General features: G+C 44.3%; 1 protein-coding gene across 1 annotated transcript in view; it reads right to left on the bottom strand.

Annotated features, from left to right (window-relative positions):
• Positions 1–468: 468 nt before the first annotated feature.
• PIGL (phosphatidylinositol glycan anchor biosynthesis class L) overlaps positions 469–24,425 on the bottom strand; it is a gene marked incomplete at its 5' end in the record, with an annotated part of 62,616 nt that continues 38,659 nt past the window's right edge. Inside the window, 5 exons of the mRNA XM_082493188.1 lie at positions 469–1,054; positions 2,179–2,312; positions 7,821–7,852; positions 15,603–15,670; positions 23,353–23,443. Coding sequence (XP_082349314.1) covers positions 956–1,054; positions 2,179–2,312; positions 7,821–7,852; positions 15,603–15,670; positions 23,353–23,443 — 424 coding nt within the window. The 3' untranslated portion in view covers positions 469–955. The remainder of the gene's footprint in view (positions 1,055–2,178; positions 2,313–7,820; positions 7,853–15,602; positions 15,671–23,352; positions 23,444–24,425) is intronic.

Here is a 24,425-nt window from a genome sequence, read left to right as displayed (position 1 = left end):
CAGATATGAGCCCACATTAATGAGTGCAAAGGCGTACAGAAATGCTGAGTATTGCTGACTTTGCTCCACCATGATCCCACAGAAACCCAAATCACTAGTAAAATCTCTACATAAACTAAGAAGTTAAACTCTAAAATCTCCTTCTCTTACCTTTTAACATAAAGGGAGAGGATCTTTAACTCTTGCACTTGTCATTTACGTAAGTGGAAAAGCTTTTAAAACATCTCTTGCAATTTTTATCTCTGCATGTGCTCCATAAAAGACCAAGTTATAGTCTGGGTCTCTTGCACCTCATTCTTACGTCCTGTTGAGACTCTCATGAGTTGATCTCAAGCTCCATGTTCTGAAGAAGAAATGCTCATGTTTCATGAGGGACATGCCTGTAACACAATGTGTGTGAAAGAAGCAGCAGTGGCAGCTAAGATCAGTGCAGTTAAGAGCAATTTGTATGGTTTCTGATGTTTTATTCATAAGCTTTGGCTTTTTAAAGTTCTGACTGAATAAGACAGGTCTTGTGGTTCTAGTTTGGTCTGTGGCGATTGCATGATCTTTGAAAAGTCAATCCTGATATTTGGATTTTACAGAAGCACCAAGAGACAGTTGCCAAGCCGTCCTCGCTATATCCTCTTGGGGAAAAATAGTCTGTGCCATACCTTCTCCGATGCAGAATACTCCTGCATTTTACTCCTCATTAGGTTAATCTGAATTTCTTATCCTATTTAAGCTTCTACAGTGAGAAACTGGAGCAGTTGTTGAACCCTGTTCATCTCAATGTATCAGGCAACAAGATATTCAGAAGCAAGTTCATACAGCATGTTTTTAGTAGTCTGAAAGAATGCTGCATAAAAAGAATCCTGTCCTCTTTAGCACATAACAGGTGAGTTTTCTTTTGTCCTTGGCCTGACATGGTCTTTTACTCATTCTTTTACTCCTGAAGTTGTGAGCGGCGTCTCTTTTACAGAAGGCGGAGTGAATTGATCATCATATAACGTGAGAAAAGCATATAGATGTGGCGAAACCAGAGAAGCTGGCTGCGATGACAACGCATGGCACTCTAAAAAGAAAAATAGTTGAGAAAGCATTACAAGAACATTCCAGACCTAATGAGAGGGTAGTTTCGTAGGCCTCCTTTGAAGTTCACTGCCAATTTATAGGAGAGCCTGTTTCCAGTGAGCAGGGAATAAGCGGTGGGAGGTAGAAGCCTGCCTACTCTACGGGGCCAAAGGGCAGGGAGAGGCCTGTCTGCCCCTGTGTCGCTGCCTGATGGTGTGCTGCCTGGGGTTCAGAGGAGTACTGCTAGAAAGGACATTATCAGATGCAGATTGGTACTGTGACAGTTTCTTTGTCACATGGAACGCCTCTTCCCTATGTGATCTCACACCTCAGTTTTCACATGCTGGGGAAGCAGAAACGTGATAGGTGTGCATCTGAGAACACTTGGCATGCTGCTTCCGATCATAGATTGCCAGCTAAAACTTAACCTATTTATAGCACACTGGCTTAGAAAGGTCAGATTTCAGAAACAAAACCACAAGGGAATAACGCCACCTTTGTCAGAGCAGTTTTCATATGTAACTCTATCTTTTAGCAGCCTCAAAAGCAGGAAAGTTCTGTAATTTGTGGATTAACAGGACTGTTTGCTGGGCAAATACTTTCATGCTATGAAAGGGGAACCAATCAGATTCTGATATAAGGAACTGTGCACTAAATGCACATGCAGAAAAATAGTTCAAAAAATACATAGTAGATAAGGGAACTCCTAAAGAGCTTTGGACCACAAGTTCACAAGCTGTCTCCATCTTTAGTTAGAGCTATGAACCAAGGACATTGTTCCTGGCATGCACTCATGCCATTCTTTGACAGGCCACTCACATGTTCAGAATATTATTTTGAATCCAGTCCCCTTTGAAATACATCCTAGACATGGTGTAAAACTCAGGGCACTGTGACTACTGAAGATCTCTGAGCTGCAAATCTGCTCAGGCCTGTCCTGCTGTCCACACAGCACATGAAGCAACGCGTCTTGTCCATTCATGTTTTACAAATCACTAATGAGTGACATTTATAATCCACATATAATTATTTGTGAAGTTGTCTGTGAATACGACACTTCTGACTGAAGTCTTCACAAGGATGATGAGCTATTCAAACAGGTTAAGCAGGTACCACGCATCTCACCCTGGCTTGTTCCGTCTCCTCCTCTGTGAGTATGAAGAGGGCATCTCTGGGCAGGAGGCAGGAAAGGGGTACATCCAGGACAGAGATGTACTTCCGGAAGAGATTTACTGATTCAAGCAGGAGCACACAGCACCCTAGACAAAAAAGATAAATATTTCAAAACAACAATATTCTTGTAAGAGTCCCACCTCTCCAGGCTCAGCAGGTCTTTGCAAGCTCCCCTATATTGCTGGCCATGGGGAGCCTTTTTGTGCAAAATGGGAGCAACTTCTACTCATGCTTCCACCAGGATCTCTTCATGCCCAGTGCATGTCAATGACCATTTGTACTGGTTCTTGTTCTGTACGTGGTCTGTGAAAAGCAAAGCTAGCTCTGAATACCAGAGGGTTTGTTTTAGGGTTTTTTTTTGCTTATAATTTAAATTATTCCTGTGTAGTTAGACTCAAAGGAAAAAGCACAGGATGGCTCTCTGAATGCTGGCACTGTATCATATAATGGAAATGTAAAACAGCAGCACAAAAACATTCAGCTACAAAAATGAAATTTCCTCTTTCTACTCCAATTCCTAGCTACAGAAAAAATATTTACAAGATTCAGGAATGGCTGTATCAAATATTAGGCAGGCAGTTACACTTTAACAGAATTCCAGAATTCATTGCTCAGATATTTGTGATTAAACAGATGAAGGTAACATGTATAAAGATTCTACTGGTGTAGATTTTTTTTTCTGTTTTAAGGAGCCCCTTGAACTCAAAAGTTAATTGCTATTTTTTTTACCATGGCTAAATTGTCTTCACTGATGAGCTCAGAGCTACTGATGGTCCCATTAAGAGCCTGTAGCTCTCAAGGGAGCTGCTTTGGGATTTCTTAGGGCTTTGAAAGCTGCTGTGATTATGCTCCACACTTCAGACATTGTATTAAAGTACGACAGAAGGGGCCAAAGTCACAGTTTACACAGGTGGTCAGATACACAATTAGGTTTGCAATGAGATTTTCTTCAGTGTGCCACTAAACAGTGAAATTATACAAAGGAGAGAAAGAACAATGCTGAATTGCTACAAGGGCTGCCTAATGGACCATTTGAGTGTGAGAAGCTGCTGCTCACATCTAATACTGCTTAAGCTGTTATGTCCTGAGCACAAAGCGAACTGGTGGTGCTCAAATATCTCTTGGCTCTAAAATGTAGGGAGGACTTCTGTCTTCCTAAGGGAAAAGACTCTCCAGGACAGGGGCAAAAGCAAACATCTTTTCTGAAAAGAATGAGGTGGGTTTCTGTGAGACAGCTGATGATGCCTCTGCTCAGAGCCCTGTGTGCAGATCTGCAAAGGAATCTCATCCCACAAGGATCTGAACAGTCAACCTGCTGCTAACTTCCCTACTTTGGACATTTGGTAGATCCTTCAGTCTAGCCTCTATCAAGTATGAGATAGGAAAGCAAAAGTTGCAACTCTTATGGTAAGTTAATTTCCTGGAGTCACAAGGGAAGAAGCCCCCAAAAGTCTCCAAGGTAGAGCACAGTACTCGAAGATACCCCATCAGCACCATTCCTTCCCCAGCCCAGGGGTCTGTGAGACACTGAACCCAGGAACAAACAGCAAGCATGGGATGATCCTCCACCCACCCCACCCCCCAAGTGATGTGTCCCCTGACTCCTTCCAGTGACACTAACTCATTTCACTGCAAAGAAAGGTCTTGTTTTTATTCCAGCCAAAGCCTGCAATGGCGGGACATGGCAGCCCTGATGGGCTCCCTCCAGCACATCCCCAGGATCTTTCAATTCCTTTCTTTCTTCTCTCTCCTTGAAGAGAAGGCTGTACAATTTGTTCCAACTTTTCAGTAGCCTTTTCCACTCTCAAAAGCAAAACTGGTAACTCTTTTGGTATAACTCTTTTGGGCTCCAGGACCGTGCTCCCCTTCCAGTTCTCTTGCTGCACTGATCCTGGGACACGACGCCCCAGCACGGTGGACAGAGCATTCAAAGGAGTTATTTTCTCCTGCTGTGGGCAGCAATGGGCAGGGTTAGAGGCTTCAAGGGAAATCACAGGCACTTACATCCAGACAACGCTGACATAAGTCTGTGCTGTCTAAGGAACCGGTGGAAAAGTCCTCCTGAAGCTCATGGACATGTGCTGCAGGCCCGGCCTGCCAGGAGCTGCCGGGAGATGGCGGTGTCCGCCAGCTGCGGAGGGAGCCGGGACTCACCGCCCGCGTCCCCGCCGGCAGTGCCCTGCGCAGGCTGCCCAGGTTAGGATCACTTTTGGCACCCCTTGCCCTGAAGGCCTTCCTGTCTTGTCTTAACTATGACAGTGCTGTAGCATGTCCCTACACCAGTCTGGCTGCAGCCTCAGCCATCCAACCCTTGCACGGTCACCGTGCCCGGCCGTGCAGAGCAGCAGCTGTGCAATGCCATCTGGAAGGACCGATGGCTCTGCCAAGCTCCCCGCAGTGAGTCCCTTGGACGTGCAGGAATGCAGGTGGCTGTGTGACCAGCATGGCCTGTGTCGCTTCCTGACAGTGAGCCTGAGCCCCTCTCTCGCTCATGGTCCACCTTGACAAGTGACAGACAGAGCAGTTGCTGTTTAGCTGCCATAAGGTTTCAGCCTGCTATTGCGAAGGATGCTCTGCAGTGACACGTGTTGCAGTTGCACACAGAAGTGCCCTGACAGTTCTTTCACTCCCACTAAAGACATTTATTGTTTCCAACTAGCAAACTTGGAGGCAGACTTGTGATGTGCCATGAGTAGGGGAACCACTCTTCCTCCCCTTCTCTGCAGAGATCCTCTGGGATGCTCAGCAGGCACACTCTGTTGGTGGGTAGTTTCAGAGAAAAGAATTAGTACAGTGCTGCACTATGGCACAGCAGAGGAAAGGAACAGCTATGGATCCCCTTGCTCTTGTAGTCAGCATTCCCAGTGGCCACCTGTTTGCTTTTCAGGGCTTACTGGGGAGGACAGGACAGGGCTAGAGCCAACATGGGGCAATGGGTCTTTCCTTTCCTGGACAGCTGTTAATGGACCCACCCTGGCAATGCCACGTGAATTCCTACTTGCAATGATGGGAAGAGAGGCTGGGTGTAGGGTTACCCACCACCAATCTCAGAAGCCTGGGCTGCTCTGGTAACAAAATGTGCTCTCCCGTTCCTCATCATCTTTTTCCCCAAGAAATACTCATTCACGCAGCAGTTACGCCCAAAAAGTTCTCCAAAGCTCAGCAATAAGGGCTCAAAACAACTGCAAGGGATTTCTGTATTGATCAGTCTGACCTCCTGGGCCCCCATCCGTCAGATCAGGCAAAGCAATGGCATTCAAGCCTCACAAAATGAAGGGCACTGTAAGAGTCTTCTGTGTTAGTGATATGACAGGGCTCTCCACATGCTGACAGAAAAGGCTGCTCCGCATGGGAACGTGAGATGAAATGAAGCAGGGAAGGAATGTACAGTCCAGGGAGAGATGGAAAAGGGTTCAGAGAAACAGGCTGCTCCCTGCCAAGCGGGGTAAGAGAAGTGCTGCCATTGATGAGTCTGCTCCTGTGACACCAGCAGGTGAAGCTTTTCAGAGCCTGTTGTGACTGTGACCTGGGCAGGATGGGATTAACAGTGTAATACAACCTTCTCTAGGTTGGCAGAAAGGGCAAGATCAGTATAGCTAGTGGATTAGGCCTAGAATAGAAATCCACGAAGCCTGCAGCCTGTTCAGCTTGGCTTTCTACTTCCAAATCACTTACGCAGCAAGTATGCCTAGAATGAGATTTTTAGCAGATCTATGTGTGCTAAAGGCTTGCACTGCTCCTGACAGACGTTAGCACACCAATTCTTTTGGAAGAGCACTGGTTATAGCTGGATGGGGTCAGTAGTAAGGGTGGACACATATCCAGCAGCTGTCTCAGCTTCTTGAAATGAGCCTATGTGCTTCTGCCTGGGCTGGAGAACTTGATTACAGATTATAAACAGCCTGTTGTGTTTCTGCTGGCTAAAGGCATTAGAAAGCAAGGCAGGATATTTAGGGTGCTCATTTGCATATCACTGAGGCAATGCAAGGCTTAGCTGGCTTTTGCATTTGCAGAGAGATTTTCTGTGGATTCCCTGATCACATGGGCTTACACAGATTCACCCACAAATAGTTCCCTCTTACCAACAGGAGAACAGCACATTTCCATGGCCTGAACATGCCTTTCAGCTTTATCCAGACAGCCTCAATCCCAGCATCGCTCTTGTTTCATTAAGCCCCTCTGATGCACAGCCCTGCATGCCTGCCAGATCGAATTATAAATACTGGGAATTTCAATGAGACTGGAACTATATTTGGAAAGGCTTAGCGTAAGCAGCAGCATGGGAGCTCCCCGTTCCTTCGGTGTTTGTAGGTCATGTCAGATGTGATGTAATCAGAGCAGCAGGGCTTTCATATAGCTTCAGAAGTCTCTTGATGCTGCTAGAGAAATTGAAATGTTGTCTATACGTGGGTCTGTTTCAAACCTGAACCAATTTGAGGCACAGCCCATATTCAGGACGACAGTGTATCTAACAAACCTGCATGAACAGCACATGAAGGTGGTTCTGTCTAGATAAGGCCTGACATCTAGTAGTGACATCTACCACTGCAGTTTCTTGTTACTCTGTACTGCACACAGCACACACAGAGCTCTTTGCTGCATCCCAAAGCTGAACAAAGAAAATGTCCTAGGAAAGAAGTTGGCACTAAGACTCCTCTTCATAGATGGGGGAATTGAAGAGACTAGAGTCAGAACTCAGCTAAAGGGCATTCTGCCATCTTGGCTCATGCTCTCTCCATCAGATCTTGGCCTGCAACTTGCTGCTAGCAGGGAATTAAAACTGATTTGCTGTGACACATACAAATCCTACAATGAGTCGGGAATTAGCATTAAAGAAACACAATCCGGATGACTGCTGAAGGAGCAGGAGGTTGACTGGGTGGGCCTGGTTGAGCCACCTTCCTATGCTCTGTCCAGCTGACAGCTTTGTGCTTAAACTAGTTCCACAAATTTGTCCCTGAGTCAGGCACTATTTGCTAGAGATAAGGGTTGTAGATCTACTCTGGGACAGCAGCTAGAAAAGGGGGTCAGCAGCAACCTGCTTCTGTACTTTGCTTCTTTCTGTTCCCTACTTGTACGGAGAGTTTCTCAGAGATATTTGCTCATTTACAGGTGAAAGAAGCCACTCTAACAATTTGTTGTGCCAGTGCAGATTTCAGATACTTTTCCCATACTGACCACATTTTGATGCAAGCTTAGCTTGGTACATGCAATCATTTTTGGCTGAGCTGGTAATGGCCTCTGAGGCCCTTGTAACAAAAAAAAAGAAAAAAAAGGCTTCTAAGATGTGACCAAAAACCCTGGGACTGAGCTGAGAGACCTGGAAATGGCACTCATATTCATGCAAGACAGCAAGAGACACAGGCCAGACACTGAATCACACCACCAAGACAGGACAACCCCAAAGGACAGAAAAGTCACCGTAGAGAAGCCTGAGCTGGTAAAAAACTGCAGGGAAATAAAAGGACAAGGAAGAATTCAGCTGTGGGTTTCATTTGCATTGCAAATAGAGTTAGGCAGATGAAACCCTGGGCAAAACATTCATGTAAACGATTGCCTAGTGCCTGCAGGGTCATGGATGTAATGTGACATACCTTCGGGTAACTTCCGCTCTGAATGCAGGTACCTGTGAACGAAGAGATACATGGGGATAAGCACTTAATGAAGTTATTCAAATCCTAATTTTACAGGTATAAACTCTGTACGCTAAATCAACCCTTTTCTCTTAATACACATAGACATTTACAATGGCTACTTTTATAAGAAAATTCAGGAGCTGACACTGCACACCTCAGGCAGTGTAAACCTCGTTGCCCACACAATTCCGCCATTACTTCCCTCATCCTGGCTGCTGGGACACAGCACAAATAAGCCACATAAATCCAACCTGCTCTCCAACTTTTCATGTCGCACTCAGGGAAACTGCAAGAGGCTGCCAAAGTCTATTCACCTCTGAGAGCACTGGCTCTTTAAAGCTTTGTGTCTGCTCACCAGTGACATTGCCTCAGCAGCAGCTCCTGTTTGGGTACCAGCTTCTTTCTTTCTACCCCATGCTGGCACTGGGACAGCTGAGAAGCTGCTCTGACATTTTGCTCGCTAAGACTTTGATGCCTTCATGACTTCATCCCGGGAAGTCTCCGTAGCAAAAATGGGTCCCTTGGAAACAGAATGAAGGGACCAGCCCAGGAGATGTGAACAGTGATGGTACTTCCATCAAGTGTAAGCAAATGATCCTGATATGGTGAAAGCATCAAAGGGTATTAGCTTCAATTCCTTTTTCATTTTCTTGGTTTTCCTGTTCTGGCCTGTGGTTCGTGGCTTCAGAGCACTTCTGCTAACATCACCATTTGCATCGCCTCCAGATTTGACCCATAGCAGGGATGGGAGGAAGCAGGTCTCCAGCAGATGGCACTCAGAGCTGTCCCACACCCAGGCTTGCTCTTCCATAAGAAAAAAAAATACAAACAATGGAACATTTGCCAAAATGAGAAAGGAAATAAAAAAAGAGAAAAGTTACTTAACCCTGTGTAATATTTAAAGAGATTGTTATCATCTTATAGTGGTGTATTTAACAAAGGACAATGTGACAGTTCATGTGTAAATCAACCAGGATAAAACATACATTATATGTAAACTGTTATGTTTCTCCAGTCACTTTCAAACTAGGATTATCTCTGGCTATTGGTTAAGTTCAAGGAAAAGGATTAGCTACACAGGCGTAGACAAAATAGGAAGCACGGAGTAATGAATACCCAAAGCAATTCAAAGCAAAAGTCAAGCCAGAAATGCAGGTCATGGCAGAACTCAAACAGCAATCAGAAGACATGTGCCTTAAATAGATTCTCCTGCCAATGGTCTCTTCTTCTCCAGAGCCAAAGATCTGCAAGCAATACCATTTACTACTAAACAATGGTCTCGTAATACTAACTTGGCCACCTACTACCCCGCTACTCAAGTCCTACTGTTCTGACAAAGATTGTTAAATGTTGCCTCGTAAACATTACCAGCAATTTTTGGGGGCGGGGAGGAAGTTTTAAGAATCTCCACTAATGTCTGCTCTGCTCTTCTGCCAGAGGTTTCTTCCCCCCCCCCAACTAGAATCTGGCCACCCAAAGAAGTGAATCAGCACTTGGTAAAGCTAGCAGGGTGGGAACTTCTTAAAACAGGCCTGGAGAGATAAAGCAGTGAGTGGTTGTGAAATTTGGCTAACTATCTGAAATCCTAGTGTCTGTTCTGGGTGTGCTGCTCTGCCATAGAGGGACCTTCAAAGCACTGACTGGCAGCAAATTAAAGGATGACACGAGCTGCTCCAAGAGTGAACTAATAATAACCATTCCTGGCCACTGGAATCAGAAGCAAGGAGAGAACCAGTTCATATAGAAACGTTTCAGAGACCATCTTCAGCAGGGAAGGAAAGTTTGATTCGGCAGGAAATTAAGGAGTTTGTGCTTGTATAAAGGTTCAGGGAGACACAAACTGTATTTTGGTTACTGAAAGGTCTTCAAGGCTGTTGCCAGGCAGATCTGACACTGATCTGGAAGAACAGGCACAAAGAAACTGATTTTCTCCTTATCCTTTTTGGCCTGAGCCAAATGCTTCAGTACTCAGCAAAGCTCAGCGCAGAGCTATGGGAATGGGCTCCACCCAGCTGTAATGCTGCAGAGGAATTGCTGCCTTGCTCATTTGTATTTCTCAGGCAAGAGGTGGCAATGAACTGTGGTTGCAGAGAGAGAGTGAGAAAGAAATACAAAACTCTACCTCCTGCACACATTCATAAAAATAGCCAATCCTCTCCCAAATCAAATCTTCTCGCTCCCATCTCCACCCTGTTGGAGCTGTCTCTGTGGGATGCTTCCAAGTAGGGGAAAGGTTGCAGCTCTCTGTTGTTGCCATTTTGGGAATGTTGTTTTATAGATCGGACTTGCTGTGGTTTGGGTGAAATGAAAGAGTTTGTCATAAAATCTCAAAAATTCAAACACAAACAGGCTTTTTTTCAGGAGCTTTTTCCATGTGTTTTTTTCTGGAGAGACTTTTTATAAATTCTTTTTAAACACAAAGTGATCTTAGGTGGCTTGTTCCCACCCACCCACCAAGTGCCAGAGGCCAGCTGATTACAGGGCACCTCTCACAGAACTCTCTTTATTATGCCTGTAGTACACTCAGAACCACATTTGAAGGAAACTGAGACCCTCTGCAATGAAGAATTTAAAAGGCTGTGAGACATTTGAAGGCACTCACCATTTCTGCATTTGTTTGGGGTAGAAGCAGGACTGACGCCCTGGTAGGTGGATTACAGTTTTGGTGATGTTCTGTTTGATGAGAAATTGCTCATTGAAATCAATGACTTCACTCTCCAAATAGTCTCCCATGCCAACGGCAAAACCCTTCACTGAACTGACTGGGCTGGCTGCTGTAGAGCACTGGGGAAATACAATTTTGAAGAGCATGGCAAAGAATGGATGTCTTAAAGATGCGTTGGGGCTCCATTTAGGATACTAACCTCTAATCCGCCCAATTAATCTGATGAAACAGATGTGAAGGAGGAAGAACAGCCAGTCTCCTGGGAACCACAGAGACATTAGAAGGATATACTTGCCAGATGTTAAATGTTTGCTATCTGGAACGCCTCCTCCCTCCCTAACCGGACATTCTGGCTCCATTTCCATGCACCCTGAACTACACCATGTAGCAACATGCAGTTTGTAAAACTCTATTCAGGCACTCTGTACTCACGTGTATTGCAGTGGCAAAAGATGGTTCTGCCACCCAGAAAAAAAGGTGTAGATTCAGAGATCTTCCAGTTGACAGAGCTGCTCTGTGGCTCTATGCTTTGGTCCCTGCACTGTCTGGGAGAAGAATGTGCAGTGTCACTGCTCCACTCATGCTGCCAGCAGCCTAACGATGCTGGGGAGAATATTCCTTGAGGCTGTTTCTTTGGAAAAAAAAACTTCTTTGTGGGGAATCCCTGCAATGCTGGTGCTCTGTGCTCAACCTCATCCTAACAGCTCTCAACAGTATCATGGAAGGGTACTGGGATGAATAAACTTAGTTGATTTAAGGAAGCAGGGGCGAAGGAATGAGATAAAATCTAGGACAACATATCCAGCTATGGGATGCATGCCAGGCATGGGGCAGAGTCCTCTGCAGGGAAGGGACAGAGTCTCAAAGGGTAAACAGAGGAGGACAATTCTGCCTTGACCTTATGGGGGCAGTCTGGGTGCAATCACAGCCACCACTTATAAGTTCCCCCTGAGACATTTAATATCAGTAAAACAAAACACCAGAAGTGAGCTGAACTGTGAAAGGACAGGCTGAAACATAAGATACTGGAACCTGTTATTTCTTCAACACTCTTCCTTACTTTGCAGGGAATCTAGAACTCCAGCAGGGGCTAAACAATCCCAAACAAACACAGCAGTGACATAGGAAATGCTTTTCCAAGACAGAGCAAAAAATAACCAGTTTTGAAAAAAGGATTTTCTGGGAAGAGGCAAGGGAAATACAAAACAGCACCCTGCTTTAAAAACATAAATGGGATGCCACTCATTTGAAATGCACGGGCTACAGCTGCTTAAAAGGTGTGAGAGATCAGAATCCCATTCTAGCCCACACTGTATGAAGGTATCAAATAAAGATGGTAGACGGGATACCAGTCACTGTCATCAAGCTAATCACCCAAGAAACAGCTTCCTTCCTGCTCAACATGTCCCTAAAGACCTGGCCTTGGAAATTCAGTACAAGCAGAACTGCAATTTGTAGGGAAGTAATGCAGTTGGTGGCTTTTGAGAACTGTATCCACTGAGTCTGTGGGATTTGTCTGGACAATGCACTGTTCATTGTTTTGATATACTTATTTGAAACTGGCATTTAATCAATCCTTCTCTTTCAGGGAGCCTCAGTGCAACCCTTCTGCACAATGCTATGTCCCATGGCATTCATAAATGGGGCATTCAATAGTCAGGCTGTGACACGTAAGCGTAACAAGGCATTGGTGGCACTCAAGCTGCATCATAATCAACTCAAGAGTGATAAAGCACTAAGCTCCCAAATATCACTTCTGCACAGTCTCATTTACAACCTACCACTGAGTTGGCGAATGTTAAGAAACATCCTGCAGGACTGAGAGGTGTTTTTCCAAATGGAATTGACGAGAATAGGTTCAGCTAATGATTCTTTGATGTAGCATTTTATACGGCATCATTGATATAAGTTTTATGGATGCAGTTGCTATAACAACATAATGCACAGTGGTTAAATATAGCAGCTCCTATTTTCCACTCAGTTTGCTCTGCCCTAAGTATCTAGCTGGGATGAAATGGATTTGATAGCTCACTGAAGAAAAGAAGTGGTATAGTCCTTCCCCCCCACAAAGACTGTTCCTCTCCACCCTAAGCAAGAGAAAAACAAAACCAACAGTCCCCCATTTGCTAGGCTACTGTACAAAAGGGCTTGTTTAAAATCAAAATGCACTGCGCAAGAGGGCTTGTTTAAAATCAAAATGCACAATGACTCATGCAAAACTAAACCACCTCAATATTACATGTGATCGCAGTGCAAACACTGTCATTTCAAAGTGCAGGAAAGAGAGTTCTCAAATATTCCTGTCACGTAGTATTTACCATGCTTATTACTGTAGTGCCTAATGACTGGCCAAATGCTGAGAGGGGAGTAAAGCGACCTTGATGTCACTCAAGACCTGCTCTTCCTTGTGGACACATGTATGGGATCCAGCCTCTCTTGGCCACAGGGAAAGCTGCTATTTCGGGGGATAAGAGAGAATGTTGTTGCCAAATCAAGGTGATGGGGAAAGAAGCAGAGCTACACTAGAGAGGATTGCTTCCAATTCTCCCTTCTTTGCTATAGTGGGATTTTCTTGGTTTTGGGTTGGTTTTTTTTTTCTGTCTGGAAGCCAGAACTGAAATACTCCCAGGGGAGAATGAAATCAAATATCAATTTGTGTTCCTCTCCCATCCTGTTTTTTTCTTATTTTTCCCTTGCAGAAGAACAAATCCACCCTCAAACCTTGGCATTTCACAGTTCCTCCCAAATCTGAAGCCTAGACACATAACAACAGCTGGACTCCTCGCCAGCTGTCAGGAGAAAGGTTGCTGCAAGGGGAAGGGCACATTTCTTCTGAATAGTTCCTGCTCCTTTGAACTTAACCTCTGTTTCAGACACTAAAAAGAATATTTATGCCCTTAGCAGATAATACTGAGCATCTGCTTAGCTATGACCATTTCCTGAACTGTTTTGTTCCTTGAAGCTGTTCAATAATTTGCACTTCCTGAAGCAAGGAGTTGTGGGATGGGTCACACAGCCTGTTTTACCCCTGCTCTTGCAGAAAGTAATTTCTTAGGTAGTGGGCACAAGTCTATCTCCTGCAGACTGGGAGCATCCAGAAGAGCTTAGGATCACTGCACCAGCCCTCTGCTTCATCCTTTCCACTTATAGCTGCAGTGGCAGCAGAACTCTGCAGACCTTGTTTAAAGACAGTTAATAAATACATTGCACATGGTACCCGGAGGGGAGAGTCTATTTGCCTTTTTCTTGCCACTGGGGCCCCAGGGGCAGCAACCGCTGCCTTGCAAAGCCTTGCTGGCAGGGAGGTACATGAGAAACCTCAGCATATGCTCCCAGCGCTGCCTGTACTAGCCAATATGTAAGAACTCATCAGGGCACTGAAAATCAGGAGTGATACAGTCACGCTCTACTTCCTCCATGACACAAACTGAAAAATAATGAGGGCAAGCAAGCCACTAAAAATAAATTTAACCTTTCAGTGGCCACAGCATCACTCCTGCTACATGCAGATGACTGGGCCTTATTTCTGCTGATTCAGGACTGGAAGAGAGACAAGACACAAGCCAGTCCTTAGTTAATGAGAGCTGCTTATACTCTGGTGCCCTATCAGCATGTATCTCGTCAACCCAGGAAAACTGTAGGCTAAGGATGATGTAAAGGTCTGAGGTCAAGGGCCTTGCAGATAATGAATATTTCCCTGTAACATACACTGAGATGAGAAGAGAGTCAACATCCCCACTGCACACAGAGGAAACCTAAAGCACAAAGGTGGGAAAGTGATTTCTGCACAGCCACAAAGTGAGACAACAGTAGAGCCGAGATCAAAATTGAGAATGTTCCTTAACTTTCTCATATATAATTCAGCTGCTAGCTTGTTTCCTTGTATCTCTTCAGCATGTAGGGGGAGACCTAACAATCTGCCCTCCGCTCCTATCTGCGGGTCTGTACAGCAACTGACTGAGCAAACAGAGGTCCAGAAACAGAGCTGTAAGCTCTCTAGTCCCTCTGTGCCATGTGTGTTCCTCACCCACTCCTCAAATAACACTGTGACGGAAAGCATCTCCCCACTTAGCCCAAACAAACACACTGTTTGCTTTAACTCCACCCCGCTTCCTTCTGTTAGGCTATTTCAGAAGTTGCTGGGAAAAGCCATGATCCCCTCTAACACTGAATTCCAGCCATAAGATAGCATCAAAGACTCTCAGCAACTTCCCAGATGAACTCAGTAGGTCACACTATGGGTTCTGTGGCAGCTTTCTCTAGGCAAGCAAGAAAGGCAAGTCACTGTGATGTTGTTAGCAAGGAGAACAATTTGAATTGCACAGATGATTCAGAAAACAAATGGGTGCTAAAAATACAAGTTATACTTGCAAAGAGTTATTCTCATGCCTAGGAAAGGCAGGGGCAGCTCTGGAGGAGATCTCTCTAGGGTACAATGAGGTCTGAATGAGCAGAGGGTTAAAATAGAGACAGTAACTGTCTTGCCAGCAAAATGCAAGTGATTAAAATACAAGGGATTTTTGTCCAGCAACCTTCCCACATCACAGCAAAGAGACAAAGGTTCTCAGAATGTAAAGAATAAAGTGGTGAAGGAATGAGTTGACTTTGGAAGAGTAGTTACTAGGGATAGCTCCAGTGAAAGAGCAACGTCCTTGGGTCAGAAAATACCTGGACAGGATGGCAACATCCTCTGGAATGACAGTGTGGAACTTTCCAAAATCCAACTACCACAAGCTCAGGGATCAGCTATTCACACACTCTCCTCAAACCAGGGGTGCAAAGTGATCTGTGGCATATTTTAGTGGGATCAAGGACAGGAAGAGCAAAGAGGGCCCAGTGAAAGGGAGACTGGCAAAGCACCAGCAGATGGAATAATAAAGGATGCTGTAGGTCATTTACAGAGCTGTCAGAGTTTCTCCAAACAGTATTGTGTCCCACCGCCTGGCACTCAGTTATATCAGTGAAGTTAATACTTCTTTTGGCTCTAGCTATTTGTTTTCTGCTTACATACAAACACCACGTTCCCTCTGTAACACTATAGCGAGGCATTCAGCTAAGTGTGCAGAACACTGTACCTTAAAGCAGTGTAAAGAGAAATGTGGTTAGCATGACCACTCACTCCTCCCGCATCAAAGGTTACCACCTGCAATAAAAACACAGAACAATAATAATTTTGAAGAAGGAGACTGTACAGTTACCAACTTTGACATCATTATCCCAGCCCATTGCATCTAAAGAGTTGGTTTTGTGTTGCACAATGAGGCCTTGTGTGTGAACTCATGCTACAGAAATATAACTAAACAAACAAGACACTCTGGAACTAGATGACTACACAGTCTAACAGCTTGAACAACAGAAGGATGACAAATATTGTGTTCCTACTGGCAGGATGCACTTGTTACTTATTACCGGGCCAAAAGGTTACTTTCAGAGCGATCTGTTGCAAACTTGTTCCTGACCCAAGAGGTCCAGCTCTATGAATCACTCTCTCCTGGATTTGAGAACATACTAGAATGCCTGCAGATGCACTGTGAATCAGGGCATTCTGCTTTAACAAGAGCAACGTGATCATGTATTACTGTCGTGATTGTAAAGAGGCTTCATGACAGGATAACATAGTGATAAAATAACCTGATATGAGAATAAGCCTTTTTAAAGAATTGGCTGACTGCACTTTTTGTACAACCAAGTTAGGCTTTTCACTGAATGAGAAGATCATATTGTTTATTGCTTCTCTGCAGGGAGAAATGGGAACTTTGTAATGCAGAAGTAATGTGTGAACACAGCACTTAACAAGTCACCCTCCAAAGCACAGAATACCCCCGGGGCCCTGCCTTCAGACCTACCAATAATGCGGAAGGGGTGAAGGATCCACCCCAAGGTCTCCCTCTGCACAGTACTGTGGAGTGGGTACTTAAAGGCTCCCACTTCCAACCTAGAAGACAAACTGACAGTGCAAAGTGTAGAGCAGACAGGGTATGTGTGCTGGTAGGCTGTCCAGATGGTGGAAGTGACAGTCCTTGAACAGTGGAAAGTTAGGTTTTTGCTCTGGGAGAGGCCAGGCAGCAGAGCTCTCCACAGCTCCCTTCTCTATGACCAGGAAGAAATCATAACCTCCCCACATTTCAATCAACGTCTGCTTCCTTGCCAGCTTGTTCTCTCTTCAGGGAAGGAAATGCTACTGCCTTGCTTACTCACCCCAGCTCCCTTCTCAAAATCTATTTTATATGCAGTACCGAAGTACTGGGTTAAAGATCAAGGGAAGATCAAAAGCCGCCCTGCCCGTCCTGCAACTTGCTACTCCACCCTCCAACAGGAGAGACTCTCTCAAACACAGGGGATATTGTGTAAAGGGAGAGAGGAAACACAAACAGTGATAAGAAATACTTCAAAAACCACAAACTCCAGACAAGCTTGCTAATAAACCCATCCACCCAGTATAACTCCACAGTTAGACTTTCCACTTTGCCCAATGGCTGTAATAATGCTGCAACAAAGCACCGGGGTTATTCATCACTGCCAGGAAGTGGTGGGACCCAATTTGGTTTCATTCAGGTACAAAGATGCATTTTTCGGTTAACCCCTATTTTATAAAGAGAAAAATGATGTCTTTGGCTTTGGCTGCTTTTGCTGTATATCAGCATTACCCGAGAGGGTCTCTGCAGGGACTGCATGGCCTGGCATGGTGTTAAGCCCTCCCTAAGGATATCAGCTTTTTGAGTAGCTCATCCGGGAAAGACATTATTAAATTCTGTACAGAGAATGAGCACAGCACCCTGTATTTTACAGATAAGGAAAAACATGCTCTGAAGTCACTCCTACCAAGAGTGGCACTTTCCTAAGATGACAATGTATCCCATTCACTGCAGGCAAAATAAATTCACAGAATCACAGAATCAGGGAGTTTTCAGAGTTGGAAGGGACCTCTAGAGATCATCTAGTCCAACTCCCCTGCCAAAGCAGGATTGCCCAGAGCACATTACTCAGGACTGCATCCAGGCAGGTCCTGAAAATCTCCAGAGAAGGGGACTCCACCACCTCCCTGGGCAGCCTGGGCCAGTGCTCTGTCACCCTCACCCTAAAGAAGTTTTTCCGTGTATTTGAATGGAACTTCCTGTGTTCTAACTTGTGCCTATTACCCCTTGTCCTGTCACTGGGAACCATTGAAAAGAGCCTGGCTCCATCCTCCTTCAACCCACCCTTCAGATACTTGTGTGCCATAATAAGGTCTCCCCTCAACCTTCTCTTCTCCAGGCTAAAGAGTCCCAGCTCTCTCAGCCTTTCCTCATAAGGGAGATGCTCCAAGCCCTTCATCATCTTAGTTGCCCTTCGCTGGACTCGCTCCAGCAGTTCCCTGTCCCTCTTGAACTGGGGAGCCCAAAACTGGACACAGTATTCCAGTTGTGGCCTCACCAGTGCAGAGTAGAGGGGGAGAATGACCTCCCTCGACCTACTGGCCACACTCCTCCCTATGCAGCCCAGGATTCCATTGGCCTTTTTGGCAACAAGGGCACATTGCTGGGCCATGGATAATTTGCTGTCTACCACGACCCCCAGATCCTTCTCCTCGGAGCTACTTCCCAGCAGGTCCACCCCTAACCTATACTGGTGCTTTACATTCTTCCTCCCCAGGTGCAGGACCTTGCACTTGCTTTTGCTGAACCTCATTAGGTTCTTCTCTGCCCAGCTCTCCAGCCTGTCCAGGTCATGCTGGATGGCAGCACGGCCCTCTGGGGGGGGCCGTGGATACCACCCAGTTTGGTATCATCAGCAAACTTGTTGAGGATACACTCTGTCCCCTCATCCAGGTCATTAATGAATATATTAAACAAAATTGGACCAAGTATTGACCCCTGGGGGGACACCACTGGTTACAGGCCTCCAACTAGACTCTGTGCTGCTGATCACAACCCTCTGAGTTCTGTCCCGTAGCCAAATCTGCTAAGGGCTGGACTTACAATAAACCTTTTTACTAAATGGTGACAGAGAGAGTGTTTGTCTCTTCTTCCTGGTCATTTATTTTCATGTAGCCTGTACAAACATAACATTTTTAAGACTACTACCCTGCTGTCAAATGCAGTTGAAATTAGCCAATGGGCTCTAAAGTCTTTAGAAACATGCATGTGCACACACATAGAAATACAATTGCATTATTCTTGTTTCCTTAGGAAACCAAGCTAAAAAACCCCAGCAAGCCAAAACACACATTTTTCCTTCTATGGAGGGTACAAGAGAACAAACCAGAAGGTTGAGATAAGAGACTATAGTAAGCAGACTAAATAAGCTAATCGTTGTTTTGACAAAACTGGCTCAGGCCAACTGTGGGAGCACAAGGCTGGGTTAGGAAATATTCTTGACATGGAAATTTTCTGTTCAGAAACACCTTTGGAGGTTTTTTTTCTCCACATCTGTTTTGAAATAGGAGCTGCTGTTCTTAGTGCTGCTGGACTTATGTAACATCCGAACTAGCAAAAGAGATTGCATAGAGTTAATTTTCAACTGGTGTTGTCTAATGTACTGTTAGGACATTTGCACCTGAATTGCCTGTCTCTTCAAATATACAAATTTGTAAGTATGATTCCCAAGATACCTGCACTCTGACCTGGCCACAGTGACATTCACTTTATTTGCAAAGAGACCACCTTTGAAATACTGGGTCTTCACCCTTCCCGCACACAGGCTGGCTCTGACACAGCAGTGATGTCCCACCTATCCGATATGTAGCTTCAAGGTCTGCTGTCTAAACGGGGCACTGATTCCACAGCACCACTGTGGTGCTCGTGACTTAAAGCAGGCAGCAATCACATGTAAATATACTCCTCTGGCTTCAGGGATCCATTTCATTGCTAACAAATCTGAATTTCTTTCTCATGTGCTGAAGATATTTTTACACGGGAGCATTTGCTTCTTCCACATGGTGCAGCTAGCTGGTGTGTTTGCTTTTAACAACTAACCTGAACCAGGCTGATGATGAAATTAAGAAAACAATCAGGGCAGGATGAGAAAACCTGAACATCTTGAAATTGTCTGGGTTAAAAACAGGCTTAGCTAGTTCTGTGAGAAAAAGGCTGGGATAGGAAATATACTTCATGTGGAAATTATTGCTCAATGAAATCTTTAGGGCAAGAGGGAGTTCCCTCCTCACACCTGTTCTGAAATGGGAGCCGCTGCTGTTGGTGTTGCTGGGTTTTCTTCTGGGTGACCTTGGTATTCAGGAAATGGAACTTTCACTAGTGGAAGCCAGAGCAACAGCCAAGACAAACAGGTCCAGAAATCCCTTCCGGAGGGGGGAGAGCACAGAGGAAATTACTCAATTACTAGCAGAAGAGAAAACTCCTGAGAGGTCTGGAGTCCATGCTCCCTCTACACACCATGTGCATCGGAGGAAAAAAGCACTTAAACTGTGGGTCTCCCTCACTCTTTCTGGCGTCATCCAGTGCTTCAAACAGAGTGCACACCTGCTTAAGCAGACTGGTGGGGATAGAAAGTTCTCTTTCATTTTTAAGGAAGGACATCCCATAAAATGCCATAGCAAGGAACTCCATTTCTAATGGCTTTTCTTTCAGCATCATTTCATAGCCCTGACTCACGCTTGCAGAGGCCAGTGACATTCAAATCCCCTTTGAGTCTCTTGTGTGTTTGGAGACGTCTCTTGTTGCTACTAAATCAGAGAAGTTAAGGTTAAAAAGAATGGACAACTGGATGAAAAAGGAAAAAATCTAATCATGACCAACATCCCAGTGCCCACTGTGTTTGAGCTGCAGTGTGTAAGTCATGCACCAGCTCTGAGAATGAAAGGTCCCACTCATGTACCCCAAAGCACACCTGAGGAGACCACAACGTAAGTGAGGAAGGGAGGAAAAGGGATGCTAAAGTCTGTCCAGTCCTGTTGCCTCCTCTAGCAAACTCCACATGCTGCACTCCATATCTGATGTTCTGCAAAAGCATTTAAAATCCTCTACAAACATTCAAATGCTCCCGAATTTTAGGAGTGTAGAGACCAAGATCCAAAACATGAGAGCTGAACTCACCCTCTCAAATATAAGCTCCAACTTGGATGCCATTGGCAAAAGGATCTGGCTTTCTAGGCTGGCTTGGAGCTGACCCAAGACAATGGGACTCTTCCACAAACAGCTGTATGGATGATGTTTCCATCAATACATAGTGGAAAGCAGCTTGTAAGAACGTGGTATTGCTGAATTCTGGTCTTGGCACTGCATCTGCCCCAAACACAGTCTGAATGTCACCTCATAATCCAAGTTCTGCTGTCACCAAACCTGAGATCCTGAAGAGTAGGATTTCATAATCTAGAGCCTGCCTGGGGCTCACACAATACTACGTAACTTATTTTTTTACACACTGAATACTTTCTAATCTGGATCAAGACAGACTAGCCTTGGCTGCCTCTCCCAGCAACACTGGCTTTTGCTTATAAATCCAGCAGGCAGGAAATAATTTCCAAAGTCTATAAATTAGTTTTGGCTTTGAGTACACCAACCATTAATTTCTATGTCTGCACTATTTAATGTAGAGCTTGGATGAAATATGTCCCTGTAGCTCTCAAAAAGATTGAGTTACTCACGGACTTCCAGGGCAATTGAAAAAATGAGTAACTATGCAATGGAACAAAACTACGCATAACATGGTGTGACTCCTTGCCTTGCAATCTTTCCTTTCAGACATGTTGGAATTGCAGCCTGCTTCTCCACTGCCAGATGACACATATGTTCTGTAAATAAAAGATACCATTGTCTATGCTATGACTATGGGGAGAACTGGGGAAAGTTTTCCCACTGGGATAGTGAAAACAATACACGTCTTCCAATCATGTTAACTCCATTGATTTAGTTTGTAGCATTTGAAACTCTGTTAGCTTATGTTTTGACAAGGATCTTTTAACACGTTAAGCCAATTCTATCAATTTCAACATTACTGAAAAATAGACTCAGTTTACCTTTGAATGCAAGGCCATTGTCGTAGGACAACAGAGATGCTCCAAGAGTGGCTAACAGATACAAAGCTCTGAAGTTTTAAAATGTAGAACGTTTGACAAAGGTAATTAGATGTTTGCCTTGCCATTGTTGGCAAACTAGGTCTGCTCCTAAATGAATGGTATTATAGCAAACGTGAGGCCTGTGTGATTACTTGGGACACTTAAAATAATGTAAGTTTACAGAGCAGGTCATTATCACCATCAAGAGCTGCTTCAGTCACCTTTGATACTGCTGACATGGTCTGCTATAGTAATTCGTCCTCGTGGCTGCTCAGGGAAGTGCTGAGGGGAATGCAGTGGACCCTGCCGCAGTGTTCCTTGTTACTACAGCTACACCCAACACCCACAGCACAGCAAGGAGAGAACTAGTGATTGTGCATGTTTCTTGCTTTGAAAACCCTGCACTTGATTTTTCAGCTCACGCTTTGTTAGTGGCAGACTCCTGCCTCCCCCAGCACAAACAGCTTGAGTTTAATTTCCTCTGCGGCAAAGATCCAGCCCTTTCTAACCATCTAGAAGAAGTTCTAGTGTTTTCAGAATTTCTACTGGGATTCTGGTGCACTTGTCCTAGTGCCCATGAGACATGCAATACAAATCCTCTTGTGTTGGGAGCTTTCAAATTAGATTAAAACCTATCTATTCATGGGACCAAAAGGCACAAAAGGAGTTCAGGAAAACTGCATTTGTCTCTGTGCACAGCAGTGAATTTCATGGAAAATTAGCCGCAGAATCAATACAAAGTTGGATGCATGATGCTGATTTTTGTTCTCATGGGGCTTCCATGCTACAGGAGATGTGGTTTCTTGTTTTGTGAATCGCTGAAACGCTTTAAGAGTTCTGTGATTTTGCTTCTAATCAGTGTGTGACAGTGACATGCCTGATCACAGCAAAGTTCAACAGAAAAGAACAGAACAGAACCTTTTCCATGCTTAGGCCCTTATTCCTGTTCTACAGGAAAAAAAAAGCCCCAAACTATACCAGTGCTAGAAAATCTCCCTGGTTTAATATTCTTCAATCCTGACCTATAACCCTGCTAATCTAGCTCTCTAACACATGCCTGCCAACGCACTTCAAATCTAAGCCTAAATGTAAGCCTAAATCCCAGATGGGCTCTCTTCATCAGTGAAACATAGCAACAGGGGCAAAATGGTTGCTTTAAAATGTAGAAAACATTTGAGGAGCTAGTAAAGCAAAATTCCTCCACTATTCATTTCTCAGTGGGAACAAAGAAAGATCTACAGAGAGAAAAGATACATCCAAACTACACCATCATCCTTTTCCATATTTTTCAGTGGAGCAATTCCACTTGTTCTTGTTCCAGTTGTTTGAAGTGTTTCAAAGAGGATCAGAATGACCATGTGTTACTTTGCAAGACATAGGAGCCATACAAATACTCACAAAAAGTCTTAAACTACAAAACACAAAATTGCTTTCAGGTCTCACTTTAGACCTGGAATTCAGCTGCGCTTATTCAGAAGGTCTTATACAATTAATGAACCGCAAGACCTACTATGGTGAAATTTACTAGTTCCAACAGATTTTGCAAGTTTTAATTGATTTGAAGCTTTTACTTCAGTGAAGGTTGGTGACACTACAACCCAAAAGAGGCTTCATAAGATCTAGCTAGAGAAAAGGATAAAAATTAGAAAGCAAATATTTCAAAATGAGTAAGTATACTCTCTCCCTGTCCTAGGCTATTTCACAGAGACTCCAGAAGCAAAATCCTAACTTTAAAGACTTCAAAGAAAGCTTTCAGAGGGAAGGAACAAGGCTAGAACACTAGCTTAAAAGTAATGTGGAAATAGCAGGTGCTGTAGAAAGTTTCACATTACCAGGTTGATGTTATTGGCTTCTATATGCTTTAGCACAAAGGCAGCGAGGAGCTGTGTGTCCCATTCAACAGCAGGATTATCTGGAAGATCCCTGAAAATAAGAAGTGCAATTAGTCACTTCACTGCTGAGAACTTCATAAAGACCATGCTAGACAAGAGAGATTCCCTTATCAGAAATCAAGATAAATTTACTTACCATATAAACCCACTGAATCTTACTTAAAGAGTCTTACAAGCTTGTATATTGGAGGGTTGAAAGGGAAACAGCAGCTCCAACACCCTCTTCATAGATTTGCCAAGGCCTCGCTTCCTTCTTACCATTAAGGTAAACTCTCTGACTGCTTTACTTTAGGCAACATCTGTTTTGTTCAATGATTCTTGTTCTCTATTCATCCGAATCAAATTTCTTTCTCTCTTTGTTTAAAACTCCTTTTAAAACACATTTTCCTGAAAGACTTTCCAGTCATAATCTATGGGTGAATTATATACGAAAAGTAACAAGCAAACTCCTGCTCTCATTTATACAGGAATAACCCATTAACCTCAACCAGAGGACAATAGAGCCATAATTATATTGCGTGGATTTGATAGTTCTTCATCTGTTTATTTTACGCTTTGCATACCAACTGAGTATGCAAAGCATACTGTGACTGAATGCTCTGCCTGGGTATTTTAGATTGCAGGGTCCTAGGGGCAGGCACCATGAGCCAAATGCAAAATAACACCAGGCAGCCAAGAGAATGATTCCATATTTACACAACTTAGAGCTCTATTTGACCCCCCAGTCATTATGTTTGAATGATGCCAAGAAAACATTGGTTGCAAAGTTAAAAAGGTTATTGGTAACAACAGGATAACACACAGCTGCTAAAGACCAATGATGACATGTTAAACTGGTCTTTTTCTCAGACCTTTTCTGTCCTCTGATACTCTGATAATTGCTGTGAGGTGGTTTAGCAGAAGAGTGACTACATAGCCTTCTCACACAGACACATGGGTTTGGATCTGAACTGATCCAGCTGTTTGCTGCAGAGAGCAGGGGTGCTACCTCCCAACACTCTTCCAGCCTTGCT

Source organism: Vanellus vanellus, assembly GCF_965231255.1.
Source record: "Vanellus vanellus genome assembly, chromosome: 19".
Classification (NCBI taxonomy): domain Eukaryota; kingdom Metazoa; phylum Chordata; class Aves; order Charadriiformes; family Charadriidae; genus Vanellus; species Vanellus vanellus.
The sequence above is the reverse complement of the archived record's forward strand: the minus strand, read 5'-3'. Positions and strand labels throughout refer to the sequence as shown.